The sequence below is a fragment of the Cricetulus griseus genome (assembly GCF_003668045.3).
Source record: "Cricetulus griseus strain 17A/GY chromosome 1 unlocalized genomic scaffold, alternate assembly CriGri-PICRH-1.0 chr1_1, whole genome shotgun sequence".
Lineage (NCBI taxonomy): Eukaryota > Metazoa > Chordata > Mammalia > Rodentia > Cricetidae > Cricetulus > Cricetulus griseus.
This window is the reverse complement of record NW_023276807.1, coordinates 98,511,223-98,525,952: the sequence shown is the minus strand read 5'-3', so window position 1 is coordinate 98,525,952 and position 14,730 is coordinate 98,511,223. Positions and strand designations below refer to the sequence as shown.

Genomic DNA, 14,730 nt, shown 5'->3' with positions numbered 1-14,730 from the left:
AACTTTGGGCTTTGCTAGGGGAAGGTTTCCCAAAGAAGGTATTCACCCAAACTTCATTCAATAGATTTATTGGGAGGGAAGAATACAGGGTGATAGAAGATAGCCACAAACTGAACAGGCACAGGGTTTATAAAGGGCTTTTTAAGGGCAGGGTTTTTCCAGGAAGATTTCCAGGGAGGGGATTGGTCAGATTTTAGTCCCTGAGCTCAGATGGCTAGATCTCATGCTTAGGGATTGGTTGGTTTTCTGCTCAGGTTCAGGGGCAGATTTGGCTCTGGTTTCAGGGTCAAAGTGTATTTCTTTTACGGGTCCTTTTTAGCCTTTTGGCTCTAATTTTAGGGCCAGGATATATTTCTTTCACTGGCTTTGATTCTAGGGTCAAAGTTGTATTTCTTTGGCACTGGTTTTGGGGTCAGAGTACATTTCTTTGGCTCTGGTTGCAGGGTAAAGTGTGTTTCTTTGGCTTTGCTCTGGGTGTGTTTCTTTCGCTGGCCTTTTTTCCCTACAGTAGGAGGGTGGCAGTGAGCATCTAATTGCAAGGTCAATGGAGACCCTGTCTCAAACCAAGTGGATGACATTCCTGAGTATATAACACCTGATGTTGTTGTCTGCCCACCGCATACATGCATTTACAAAGAAAGCTGCAGTCCAGATGTGTTGTGAGATTGTGGGAGAGACTGATGAGTGACAAGGTGATACCATACTACATGGCAGAGTTGCCATTTACTGAGTGCATATGATCAGCCACATATCACAAATCAGCGTAGGCACCTGATATGCATTAACTCAATCCATGGGATTGTTACTTGTGCAGTGGGGATGGTATTAGCATCTTCCTTCCTTCCTTCTTCCTTTCGAGGTCTCATATGTACCTGGCATGTTGAGAACTGAATATGTAGACCAGCTGGCACAGAACTCACACAGATAGACCCGTCTCTACCTCCCAGTACTGGGGTTAAAGGCATATGCCATCACATCCAGCTGTGGTATTACCAGTTTCCAAAAAAGAACATTGAGAAAAAGGGAGTGAGTAGCTTGCTTGAAGTAAATGATAGTACTAGTATGTAATCTGCCTGCCTTCAGAGAGTAGTGTTAAGAACAAAGAAGTACCTTTTAAAATAAACAAAAAGCCCCACTAATGAATTTTTCTTCCTTTTTTATAATGTGGTAGAATACCTAACAAGCTTATTATTGTAACCATTTCTAATGAACCATTAACTTGTATTAAACACATTCCTAATGTGCATTGACCACCATTCAGAAGCTCCACATTAAACAACCACTGCCTGGGGCTGGAGAGGGCTCAGTGGTTAAGAGTGTTTGCTGCCCTTCCAAAGGGCCTGAATTGAGTTTCCAGCACCCACATTGGGCAGCTCATAATTGCCCAGCTTCAACCCTTTCTTCTGACTTCTGTGAGCACCCACACACATGTATCAGACACTCACAGACAGACACACACAGTAAGATAAATGTCAAACAAAAACAATTGCTGCCTATTCTCGCCCCCTCTCTTCCCCTCACCCCCATTTTACTTTCTGTTTTTAATTTGTGGTTAGGCTGCGTACCTTATTGAAGTGGCACCCTATAGTATTTGTCTTCTTAAGGTAATACTCCTTCACTAACCTTTATACCTTCAAGGTCCATCTGTGTTGTGATGTGTCAGAATCTTCTTTTTAAGTCTGAGTAGCATTCCACTAGGGATACACCAAATGCTGTTCAGTTATCCATTGATAAACACTTGAGTTGCCTCTACATTTACCAGTTGTAAATGCTGATGTGAACATGGGCATACTGATACTCTTTAAGACCCTCCTTTTAGTTGTTTTGGCTATATACCCAATGAGTGGAATTGCTGGCTTAAAGAAGAGTTCCATTTAAACTTTCATTTTGTTGGTTTTGTGGAGTTTTTGTTTGGTTATGGTTGTTTGTTTTAAGCTCTTACTCTGTAACCCAGACTAACCTGCTCTTCACAAGGTAACCCAGGCTGGCCTCATTTATATAGATCCTTTCTACCTCCTGAGTGCTGATCAATTCCAGAGTTTTGTGTTTTCTCTGCACATAATATCCATAGATTTCAACTGTACCTAGCTGTACCACACCTTTAATCCCAGCAGTTGAGAGGCAGAAACAGGTAGATCTCTGAGTTTGAGGCTAGCTAGGTCTACATAATGAGTCTCAGGCCACCCAGAGTTACATAGTCAGACCCTGCAACAACAAAAAAAGTAGTAGTAGTAGTAGTAGTAGTAGTTGTAGTTGTAGTTGTAGTAGTAGTTGTTGATGTCAGGGAACTAGGGAAATACTTCAGTTGGTAATGTACTTGCCATGAGAACCTTAGTGAGTTTAGCACTGGGAAGGCAGAGACAGGAAGGTACTAGGAGCCAGTGTCACCAATTGGTGAGTTACAGGTTCTATGAGACAAGAAGACCTTACATTGATGTTTAACCTCCACACAGTGTACTCACATTTCCCCAGGTGAGAACAAGCCACACACATATGCCACCTCCCCACAAAAATGGGCATGAGAAGGGAGATGATTTAAAAGCAATTTGACCTCTCTAAAGTGCATAGTCTGGCTAACATTATCTTTTCTGTTTAAGTACCTAGGGCTTTGTGCACACTAAGGAAGTGTGCTACTGCTAGCCTACTCTACCTGTAGCAGAGGAAAGAGGTGAAGCAAGATCTTAAACTTCAATGTATACTTATGTATTTACATATGTATGCCTGCAGAGAAAATAATATGGAAAGGAAAACCAGCCCATCAATGGTGGCACACACTATTATTCCAGCTCTTGGGAGGCAGAAGCAGGTGGCTCTCTGCCTTTGAGGCCAGCCTAGTCTATAGAGTGAGTTCTAGGACAGCCAGGGCTATACAGAGAAACCTTTTCTTGGAAACCAATAAAAAAATGAAATTTGGGCTGGAGAGATGGCTCAAAGGTTAAGAGCACTGGCTGCTCTTCTGGAAGTCCTGAGTTCAATTCCCAACAACCACATGATGGTTCACAACCATCTGAAATGAGATCTAGTGCCATCTTCTGGCATGCAGGTAGAACATTGTATACATAGTAATTAAGTTACTACTACAATCTATTCCCTCTTCCAAATTCCCTATGTTAAACAGGCATGAATTTTGTTATCAGAGTAGGAGAAAACAAACAAAACTAAGTAAAAAAGCCACTTAGGTCACACATTCTTAGTAGCCCAGCAGAAAGTATAGGCTGTATCCACCACACACTTACCACCCTCTGTACTCTGTACTCCAGTTCCAGGTACCCTGTTGCCTCATCATGTATTCCATAATTACAGATTGGCTTCACCACAGACCCTCGGATGGCCCGTTCCTCTCCCTACCCAACTGATGTGGCCCGAGTGGTGAATGCTCCCATTTTCCATGTCAACTCAGATGACCCCGAAGCTGTCATGTATGTATGCAAGGTGGCAGCTGAGTGGAGAAGCACCTTCCACAAGGATGTTGTTGTTGATCTGGTAAGTGATGCCAGGGTAAACACATCCAAGCAAAGTATCTGGCTATGCCCCTCCTTTTGCTAAGTCTCCTTGGGCTTTGTAATATCATACTTAAGGTAGGATCCTTCTGGTTCCAGAGTATTCAAACATAGGCTCTCCTCTCAGTACTCCCCAGTGGGCGCTGTATGGTCCATCTGGTCCTATCTTAGACTGATTTACAAATAATCTGTGCCAGGCAGTGGTGGCACATGCCTTTAATCCCAGCCCTCAGGAGACAGAGGCAAGAGGATTTCTCAAGTTTGAAGCTACCTGGTCTATAAAGTGAGTTCCTGGACAGCCAGGGCTACACCGAGAAACCCTGTCTTAAAAAAACAGAGGGGGTGGGGTGGAGGGAGAGAGGAGAGAGAGGGAATTTGTATTCCCAAGTAACTCTCATTATGTCTCATTTAATAGAGCAAGTTCTCCATGTAAAAGATCAAAGTCTTAGCTGTAGAAGTAAATTGAGGCAAAGCAGTAATAGCCATGTTGGCATCACAAAAATGAAATGACAAATAAACACACACACACACACACACAATCTCTAATAGTCCTCTCTTGCTACTCTGACTAGGTATGTTATCGACGCAATGGCCACAATGAGATGGATGAACCTATGTTTACACAGCCACTCATGTATAAGCAGATCCGCAAGCAGAAGCCTGTGCTGCAGAAGTATGCAGAGCTGCTGGTATCCCAGGGTGTCGTCAACCAGCCCGAGTATGAGGTGTGTCCTAGTAGGCCTTTGTGCTAGGACAAACTAGAGAAGATCATCCCAGGCCAGTCTTCTTGTTAGGACCCTAATGGAAGCATGTGAAATCTTGACAACTATAGCATTTCAGCATTCTAACTTCTTTGAGGATCTGGGGCACCAAGATGCTTTTTAAAGGAGGTAGATCTATTGGAGGTGGAGAAAATTGTTCTAGAGATGAGGTGGTGACTACTCAATAGTTTCTCTCTGTTGACACAGGCTGTTTGGGTTGAGAGATGTATGGACAAGGGTCCATCCAGCTTGCTAAAGATCCTATATAATCTGCACAGAGCATTCTGTCACATGTGGAGCAGCAGTTCTAGGCACATGGGATGGTTAGGGACCAGATTGAACAGCTTCTGAAGGTACAGCTCTAAAGCCTAGTCTTCTACAAACACATAAAACTAAGCCAGTTCTTGAGGCTGTATGTTGGCGATTCTGAGGAAATAGAGTGGGTGGGTTGTTGGATATGCAAAAGTACAGAGGGACTGGAAGGCCAGGGTGCAATAGACCTGTACAACATGGGTGTGTTGTATTCAATTAGCTATGTGAATCCACCCACTCTTTCAGGAGGAAATCTCCAAGTATGATAAGATCTGTGAGGAAGCATTTACCAGATCCAAAGATGAAAAGATCTTGCACATCAAGCACTGGCTGGATTCCCCCTGGCCTGGTAAGCAAGGGGCCATCACCCCAGATAGACTCCTTGTAAATCGGATATAACCATGAAGTCTCTTCCCAGACAAAGCTCCTGCTCCTGTATCTACAATACAGTGAATGTTCCATTTCAGCAAGGCCTCTGTGGTTACCTAGGGGGCCATCCAGGCTTTACTGTCTCTTACCTTTCATTTACCCAAAGCCATTTAGTACTATGGTAAAGCTGTTAACCCTGGTCTGCTCTGCAGATGTCCTTTCCAAAGTAGATGGCAGCCGAAGCCTGTCTTTGTTCTCCTAGGCTTTTTCACCCTGGATGGACAGCCCCGGAGCATGTCTTGCCCCTCCACTGGCCTGGAAGAGGATGTCTTGGCCCACATTGGGAATGTCGCCAGCTCTGTACCTGTGGAGAACTTTACCATCCATGGAGGTAACCATCCCTGGACTTGCCCATAGAAACACTAGTCTAGATCAGTACCTCTTGAAGACAGTGTCCCCAACCACACACTACAGGAACTCCCCTGTCCAGAGCCCACCGGGGATATTGGTAGACTTCGCTCCCACAACACCCAAGGTCCTTCATTTGGAAAGAAGTAGAGAAGCAACTAGGAGATCACCATTTTGCTATCCTAACACTGGGTGACACAGGCTCTGCCTGTGTCATTGCAGCACAGAAAGAAAGGTGTCCACATGAGCTGGACTTGCAGTACTGTTGAGTGCTCTTTCTTGCTCTTTTTTTTTTTTTTTTTTTTTTTGAGCCTCTCCTGGAATTCACTTTGTAGTCCAGGCTGGCCTCGAACTCACAGAGATCTGTTTACCCCTGACTCCCAAGTGCTGTGCTTAAAGGCATGCACCACCACTGCCCAGCATCTTGCTCTCTTTCTCTGCAGGGCTAAGCCGGATCTTGAAGACTCGGAAGGAGCTGGTAACAAACCGGACTGTGGACTGGGCCCTGGCAGAGTACATGGCATTTGGATCACTCCTGAAGGAAGGCATCCATGTCCGGCTAAGTGGCCAGGATGTGGAGCGGGGCACCTTCAGGTAACAAAAATATTTACATTTCAAACTGAAGAGCTTTGGTATTTATACTCCAGGGTGGGGGAAATCATTTCCAGAAAAGTCACTGCATCCTCTGTGTCGAGGCTGCCTTACCCTTTCCTGTTTTGTTTTGGATGCTCAATTTGTATGCTGGGAGGGCTCTACTCTGCAGTATTTGGCAGAAAGACAGGTTGTCATAGTGAGTCTACTAGAGCTTCAAAGTCCAAGTGGTTGGTTCAAATATCTGTACTCTTGCTTATTAATCTTGTCATTCTGCCTCAGCCATCGCCACCATGTGCTCCATGATCAGAATGTAGACAAAAGAACCTGCATCCCCATGAACCACCTTTGGCCCAATCAGGCCCCCTACACCGTATGCAACAGCTCTCTGTCTGAATATGGTGTCCTGGGTAAGGCCAACCCCCACCCCACCTCAGTCTTCCGAATTCCTTGCCGGATGTCCTGAACATGTCTTTCTTCCTTTTCTGTCCATTACAGGCTTTGAGCTGGGCTTTGCCATGGCTAGCCCTAATGCTCTGGTTCTCTGGGAGGCCCAATTTGGTGATTTCAACAATATGGCACAGTGCATCATTGACCAGTTCATCTGCCCAGGACAGGCAAAGTGGGTGCGGCAGAATGGCATTGTGCTCCTGCTGCCTCATGGCATGGAAGGCATGGTAAGATCTTCCCCTTGCCCACCAAACTCAAGACCTAGGAAGGACCTGTCCAGAACCCCATCCCAAAGACCAGAGGGTTCTATTGGTGCTTCCCATCCATTTGATGGGAAGACTAGCTTTGGAACACAAGAGTGGCCCATCTACATGCAGCCTGGATGGTCATCCCTAGATAGAAAGCTGATGGTGCTGATACTACTCAGTCTTTCAAGCACTCATTTCCCTCATCCCTGCTATCCTGTGCTTTGCCTAGTGGGAGGGAGAAGAATCAAATGAGCACTGACATCAGGAGGAAGAAACTGCAAGTGTAGTAGATGTCAGCATGTGAGAACTTGCAAGCTAACTTGTGTGTCTGATTCCAGGGTCCAGAGCATTCCTCTGCCCGCCCAGAGCGGTTTCTGCAGATGTGCAATGATGACCCAGATGTCCTGCCTGTGAGTAGAGCAGATCCTGTCACTCAGCTACCTGGGGTATCCAGGAAAGAATTCCATTTGGATGTCCTGAGGGGTCAGATCTCAGCTGACTCTCTCTCCCTCTGGCTTAGGAATCAGAGTGGGTAGACCAGTGTGGCACTATACCTTCTGATCTCCCTGAAATAGGTTACTTCATTTGTTTCCTGTTGTTGCTGAAAGCCTAGAACTCAGCCTGACCTCTTAGGTGATATTGCCATTGCTGTCATTCAAATAGGGATTTAAGGAAATTTTAAAGAATTCAGAACTACTGGGAGTCAGTTTTCAAGGAAGAGTAGACTTAATTATAGCCAGCACCTGTGTCTCCTATATTCCATACATCCACTGTCAAGCGGTAGCCTTCAGAAGTTGCCAAGGGTTAAATGGGATTCAGACTCAGGAAACCTGTAGAGCCTGCTCCTTACTGTCTTTAGTGCATCCTTGAGTCTCCAATGAGACATCCTGAGGCCCCTCTGCCCTAAGTTACCCCTTCTCCCAGGCAGAATGCTCACAGCTGCTGCTGGCCTCTGGCCATTTCCTCCCATGCTGCAGGACCTACAGGAAGACAACTTTGACATCAATCAGCTATATGACTGCAACTGGATTGTTGTCAACTGTTCCACCCCTGGCAACTTCTTCCATGTACTTCGACGACAGATCCTGCTGCCCTTCCGAAAGCCGGTCAGTTCTGGGTTCTCCAGAATGACCAGGGTGCTGGCCAACCTGTGTTAGCACAAAGAAGGACTCTCCTAGTGTCTTTTTCTCTAGGTTGAATGGGTCATATCTAAAGAGGAATAAGGGTGAGATGTCTCAGGAAGCTAGGTCCTATTGTTATGAATGCCAAGGAACTGTACATTCTCACTCCAAGACTGAGAGTCCTCACATGTTCTTGAGTACCATATGTAAGAGAGTCCAACAAGCCAAGTGGTGGTGGCACACGCCTTTAATCTCAGCACTGGGGTGGCAGAGGCAGGCAGATCTCTGTGAGTTCGAGGCCAGCCTGGTCTATATAACAAGTTCCAGGACAGGCTCCAAAGCTACAGAGAAACCTTGTCTCGAAAAACTAAAGAGAGAGAGGGAGGGTGGGAAAAAGGGAGAGAGGAAAGAGAGTCCAATAAAATACAATCCTCAGCCTAGCAAAGAAGACAAGTACAGCCATGGTATATTGAGAAGTAAGACAGTTTGTCATGTAGGTGTGCTGAGCACTGGGGGAAAAGGTGAGCCCCAGCAGCAGGGACCAAGGAACCCCAGAAAGCAGCTTTTGAACTGGGTGTTGAAGTGGTAGTGGGAGTTGTGTGGGGAAGGCAAGTGGGCAAAATGATGAGAACGAGAGTGTCTGGGATAAGGATACTGCAAAGGGTGGATGCAAAGCTAAGGCTTCTAGCTTTGTATCCCTAGTAGCCTGCAGACCCACAAAGCAGAACAGCCCTGGTGCTAGGCCTTCAGCTTTAGACAGGCTAGAGGTGCTTTATCTCTAAGACCAACTGGGTCAGCTCACCAAGGAGAGGCTCCAGGCCAGGAAGGTAGTCCTAGAGAGTAAATACCTACCCAGAGGAGGTGAACAACAGAGAAATTAGAGTCTTTCTTTTTCTTCCTGTATTTTATGAGTCTCCCATTTGTGATCTGGAAGACAGGCTGACCTGACTGTGTACCAAAGATCAAAGTTTAGATGACCCTTACCTTGTATCTTCATTCTGAATCTTAAAATATAGTCTACTGTGAGTATATTTTGTCTTTCAGTTAATTGTCTTCACTCCGAAATCCCTGCTGCGCCACCCTGAGGCAAGAACTAACTTTGATGAGATGCTTCCAGGTAGGTGTGGAGGGCATAAGTGTTTCCCAGGGTGGTGTTAGTTAGCTCTGGGGTTCCTTGCTGTTCTAAAGGGCTTATGGGACTTGTGTTTATCCATCTTCTTTGGATCTTTATGGATTTTTGGTATGAGATAAAGACCTCTGACTGTGAGGGCCTGGAATTGCATTAAAATAACAGACCTGGTGGCACTGGCATTTAATCCCAGCACCCTAGAGGTGAACTCTCTAAGTTCAGAGCCCGCTTGCTCTACAGAGCAATTTCCAAGCCAGCCAAAGTTACATGGTCAGATCCTGTCTTAAAAAAAAAAAAAAACACAAAACAACAAAAAAAGAGAGACTAGGGTCACAAGTAGGTGCATGTGACAGCTCACCACAGTTCACAGTGAGGAATAATGTGGGGAGAGAGCGTGCCAGATACATTGCTGAGACAGAGTCTGTGGCTTGAGATTCTACCTGGAAAGTGACAAGCAGGTGCTAATACAGCCTGTGGTCATCCAGATGTTCCTGTGGCCAAGAAGACTGCTTCCTCTCAACCACCAAGCCCCTATAGTCTTCTGTACAGCAAACCTCTTTGTTATTTTCTACTTTTTGTGTGGGGTAGCAATTACATAATGTAGAATCTATTGTCTTAACCAATTTTAAATGTTCAGTGTCACAGTAACATTCTTACTGTTGTACAGACATCGCACCATCTATTTCTAGAGTTTACATCAGGTAAAACTGAAACCCTTCACCCATTAAGTACTCCCTACACTTTCCTGCTCTTGCTCTGGCAGCCACATTCTATTTTTTTTTTTTTTTTTTTTTTTTTTAACTAGAATCAAACAGTACAACCAAGCAGCCCTTCTCAAATGCTTAGGACCAGAGATGTTTTACCTTTGGTATTTTTCCTGGTTTTGAAATATTCGTATAGACCCAAGTCTAAATGTAGGCTGCATTTATTTTATGTGTATCTTACAAATATCTAATAAGAAATCACTGTATTTCCTGTGTAGCTGAGCTTTAGTTGTAACCCATCATGTAACAGGTGAATAGTCTATTTGGGGTTTCATGTTGGTATTCAGAAAGTTTTCAGGTTTTGGGATTTAAAGAATAGGAGTACTCAGTCTATATTGATCTTTTTATAACTGACTTATTTCAGTTAGTATACTGTCTTCAGGGTTCACCCATGGTATAGTGTGTGCCATCATTTCATGTCTTAAGATGGAGGAGTGTTCCATTTAACACTTGATTTTAGCCAAAAGACTGAGAAGTGACCTATCTCATGGATCTACTGCATTTGGTTTGTCCATTCACTGCTTGGTGGGTCTTTGGGGCACTTCCATATTTTAGCTCTTGTAAGTAACACTGTTTTGAACACGGATATACAAATAGTTCATCAAGATCCTGACTTCATTCTTTGCATGTGGATTTCCAGCTTTACAACACCATTTGTCAAAGCTATTCTTTACCATAGAATGACCTTGATTCCTGTGTGGAAAATTAATCTGACTGTGTCCTGTTCGATTGGTCTGTTTCTCTGTCTTTATGTCAGTGTCACCCTATTATAGTTTTTTTTTTTTTTTAAAGCACAAAATTCATTTTGAAAGTTTTCTTCTGAATTTTGTTTTGTCTTAAATTTTTATTTGGTTATTCATTGTCCCTTGAGTTACAATATGAATTTTAGAAAGAAGTCCTCTTTCTACAAAAACCATAATTGGGCTTTTAATTGTGTGTGTGTGTGTGTGTGTGTGTGTGTGTGTGTGTGTGATGGGGGGGTTTGTATAGTATGTATATAAGTCAGAGGACAACTTTCAGAAATTGGTTCTTCCACTTTAATGTGGGTTCCAGGGACTGAACTCATAGCGGGTTTATATGACAAGTGTTTTGCCCACTGAAATACCCTCACTTTCCGCTTTCCATTTGATGTCATTTTTTCTTCTTTCTTACCCAACTGTGCTGTTTAGGGCTTCAGTAACATGAATAGAAATGGCAAGAGTGGGCCTGCTAGTTTTGTTCTTGACTTTAGAAGAGCAGTTTCCAATCTTTCACCATTGAATATAATTTATGCCTCCCAAGTGCTGGGATTAAAGGCGTGTGGCACCACCACCCAGCTTGAATATGATTTTTGCCCTGGATTTTTCATGTGTACAACTGCCATTTCCCAGTTGAATGTTTACTCATGAAAACAGTCTCTCAAGTCTCTGTTTTGTGAGTACCAGTTCTAGCAGCAGTTGTTTGGATATGCCCTCTTGAGTGTTATAAATTTTTTCATTTGTAAATTTGTAAGGTATATTTATAAGTAGCCATCAGATGGGGTTTTTGTTTTGTTTTGTTTTTAGTTTCTTTTTGAGACAGAGTCTCTATTATGTAGCACTGGCTGTCCTGGAACTCACTATGTAGAACATGCTGACAGTAAAGTCAGAGAGACCCAATTGCCACTGTCTCCTGCATACTAGGGTTTAAGATGTACATCACTGGTCCTGGTTATACAGCATTCTTAGTCTGAGTGAATGCGCAGGCATCAGAAGCTTATGAGGTAGAAGTATCTCTAACCCTCAAACCGTAGATCCCAGCCACTGTGAGACAGCCCTCAGCTTATGCACAGCAGCCATGGAATAGGCCTGGAGAAAGAACCAGCCCAGCTGTGGAAATTTTCTTACAGGAACCCACTTCCAGCGTGTGATCCCAGAAAATGGCCCTGCAGCTCAGGACCCAAACAATGTCAAAAGACTACTCTTCTGCACTGGCAAGGTGTACTATGACCTCACCCGAGAGCGCAAAGCCAGGGGCATGGAAGAGCAGGTGGCTATTACAAGGATTGAGCAGGTGAGAGCGTGTGGTATAGCAGCTAGTTGTCAGTGTTCTATCTGTGTAGTATTTGGGTCATGGTGCTTTTGCAAAACATCATTTACTGAGTTCCCACCTGCAATAGCCGCAAGACTTTCCCTTCTGAAATTCCAGCCTCCCTTTGCTTACCCCTACCACCCTCTGAATGTCCCTTTCTTGATCTCAACCCTGCTCTCTTCCAGTTATCACCATTCCCCTTCGACCTCCTACTGAAGGAGGCACAGAAGTATCCCAATGCTGAGCTGGCCTGGTGCCAGGAAGAGCACAAGAACCAAGGCTACTATGACTATGTCAAGCCAAGACTAAGGACCACCATTGACCGTGCCAAGCCAGTCTGGTAAGGCCCAAGTCCTGCAGAACCTTTCCTGGGATTGGTGGGCAGTTAACCTGGAAGCCAGCTAGGAAGAGCAGGCAGGGCCCACCTCTGACTGTTCTCCCCATTGCTCCCTCAGGTATGCTGGCCGAGACCCTGCTGCTGCTCCAGCCACTGGTAACAAGAAAACTCACCTGACAGAGCTGCAGCGCTTCCTGGACACAGCCTTTGACCTGGAAGCCTTCAAGAAATTCTCTTAGATGCCCCTGGAGTTGATGAGGCCATGGCCCCCCGTGTCCATGATGCTCTTTGCTTCTCCACTAAAGAACAGTGCCTCAGCACTGCCCACACTTCTGCCCCTTGCTGTGCCACATGCCTCCGCCTGTTCTCATAGGAATTAGATTGTCTCCTCCAGTGCTCAGCTGCTCCCAGGCCAGATACTGCCCAGCCTGTGCTGACTTCTCTCAGGCTGCCCACCTTCCATGGAGGCAATAAGGAGCAAGATGAAGAAAGGTCCCCTCAAGATATCCTAGGGAAGGCAGCTCTGGCCCTATCCATCCTCACTATGTAATCCTCTGGGGTTGGAACAGAAATACTATGTGGCTTCCTAAGGTACTGGTAGTCAGTCCTTGTCACCCAACAAGCCACAGATTCAAGACTAGGGGTAGCTTCGTCTTGCTAGAGCCAAACTGAGAAGTCATGGAGGAACTATAGCTGGTAGGGTTTCGGGTGTCACTCAGCTTGTTGGGTGAGCAGAGAATGGTACAGAGCAGTTAAAAAGGCTTTAGCAGCAAAGGCAGGTCCAGTTCGGCTACCCTTCTTGGGTTTGGGGCTGTTTGTACGGAATTTGCCCTAGCTACCATGCCTGGAGTGATTGGCTCTAAATAGAGTCCAGAAGCTCCCTCGGGTCCTAAACCCCAGGCACTGGCTGCGTCTTGGTCCTGCTGACTCTCCCCCCCCCCCCTTTCCTAATCCCCTGGCCACTTAATTTTCTTTCTGTTGTTCCCTTGAACACATGGAAGCAGTTGATAAATCCTTTTCTTCACTGTGCCAAGGCAGGTCAAAAACAGATCAGTGGATAAGGGCAAGGTGACACAAGGAGCCAGCTGTCCTTCCTCCCTCTTTTGACCTTCAAAGGGACAGATCTGATTGATTTATTTATTTTGGTTTAAAAAAAAAAAATGATAAAAAGGACAACCAACTTTGCATTGCATCGGCTTGACCCATAAACTAAGTTATCATGGCCAGCCTGTCTGCTGTCATTCTGTGTGTTCCACCTCCCCCTAGCCAGGCCCTTCCAACCTGCTTGGAAACAATCTTCTCATTGGGGAGGGGTTGCCAGCTGCCACTTGCCTACTGGATATGTGCCCCACAGCTTTCTATACCCCCTCATGAGCAGCAGCAGTCATTATAAGTAGGTGCATGATGCAGACTGGGCCAGCTGCTCTGCCTGAATGGTGCCTTGCCCTCTGGACTGGGCATTTCTCATGAGCTCTTCTTAATGACTGTCATTCAGCCTGCAAATTTAAAGCCTCAGCATCTCATCCAACCTGGATATGAGACCTTGTACCAACAAACATCCTAGGGGTTGGGGCCTTAGCCTCAGACCCCCTCACCCTGCTTTCCAGGCAGCACCAGCCCAAACCTGGGCCTTTGGTACCTTCAGCTTCTCGTTTCTCCTGCTACCCCCATGGAGCTTAGGTTGAAACACTTCTAATAACTACATCGATGTCCAATAGAGAATGTCCTGGGATGGGAACAACAGCCCTTACTCTCAGAGGTGGAAAGGACAGAACACTATTACATCTGGCTATGGTTAGCACATGTTTGTTTTTGGTTGTTGGTTTTATTTTTTTAAGACTCAAATTGGCTTTTATTCACATATGTGATAGGAAAAGAGATTTAGTAAACAGGGTAGAAGCTGTGTGAAAAACAATTGGGTTGGTCCATGCTTCTGTTTACGTACAGGAGCAGCACTGTCCTCCCAGCAGGTGCAGTTGTAGGTGCGCCTTTGAAAACACAGCTCTGGGCACACTTAAAGCAGCCCACTAGACAGCAAGAGTAGTAGCAGCTCTTGCAGGAGTTACAGTTGCAGCCTTTGCAGCCGCAGGAGCTGGAGTAGGTGCAGCTGCTGGTGGAGCGGGAGTAGTTGGGATCCATTCTGAGATCTGATAAAGCTGGAGCAGCAGAGCAACTAGTCAGGCTGCTGGAAGTCATGGTCGGTCAGCACATAAGCACATACTTGTACTTGCCAGTTTCCCCAGGGAAGGTAGGTAGCTGCCTTAGGCCTGCCCCACACCAAAGGGAATGTGCCGTGACTTCACTGCTGACCTCATCCTGCCATCTAGCTGGGGATGTAACCTGTGCTGTCTTCCATAGGATAGCCCAAGGCAACTATAGGAGGGAGGCTCATCACTTGGACTGAAGGATGACAAGGGGGCATGATGTCTGAGTGAGATGAGACTGTGAAGCAGCTCAGAGTGGTAGTCACACTCAGATGCTAGTGATGGCGACAGACCTGGCTGCTGGTGAAGTTGTTGAAAGTAGGCAAGTCCTCTGTGTGTGGGTCAGTGGCTCTGTGTACCCTCAAGGAGAAATGGCTTCATAAAAACTCTTGAAAGACCAGGAAGAAGCCAGGTAAGCCACAGAATACCACTGTGGACCCAGCAGAAACAGCAGAAATGAATAACCAAGGCCACGTAGTTCTAACTT

General features: G+C 45.5%; 1 protein-coding gene across 4 annotated transcripts in view; it reads left to right on the top strand.

The window, feature by feature from the left end:
• Ogdh (oxoglutarate dehydrogenase) overlaps positions 1-13,265 on the top strand; it is a 68,723-nt gene extending 55,458 nt beyond the window's left edge. For all 4 annotated transcript variants that reach the window (XM_027388170.2, XM_027388173.2, XM_027388171.2 and 1 more), the window contains exons 11-23: positions 3,304-3,483; positions 4,073-4,225; positions 4,820-4,922; positions 5,205-5,333; positions 5,794-5,944; positions 6,224-6,351; positions 6,440-6,618; positions 6,978-7,049; positions 7,617-7,745; positions 8,805-8,877; positions 11,521-11,684; positions 11,888-12,042; positions 12,158-13,265. In XM_027388170.2, coding sequence (XP_027243971.1) covers positions 3,304-3,483; positions 4,073-4,225; positions 4,820-4,922; positions 5,205-5,333; positions 5,794-5,944; positions 6,224-6,351; positions 6,440-6,618; positions 6,978-7,049; positions 7,617-7,745; positions 8,805-8,877; positions 11,521-11,684; positions 11,888-12,042; positions 12,158-12,278 — 1,737 coding nt within the window. In that variant the 3' untranslated portion in view covers positions 12,279-13,265. The remainder of the gene's footprint in view (positions 1-3,303; positions 3,484-4,072; positions 4,226-4,819; positions 4,923-5,204; positions 5,334-5,793; positions 5,945-6,223; positions 6,352-6,439; positions 6,619-6,977; positions 7,050-7,616; positions 7,746-8,804; positions 8,878-11,520; positions 11,685-11,887; positions 12,043-12,157) is intronic.
• Positions 13,266-14,730: the final 1,465 nt, after the last annotated feature.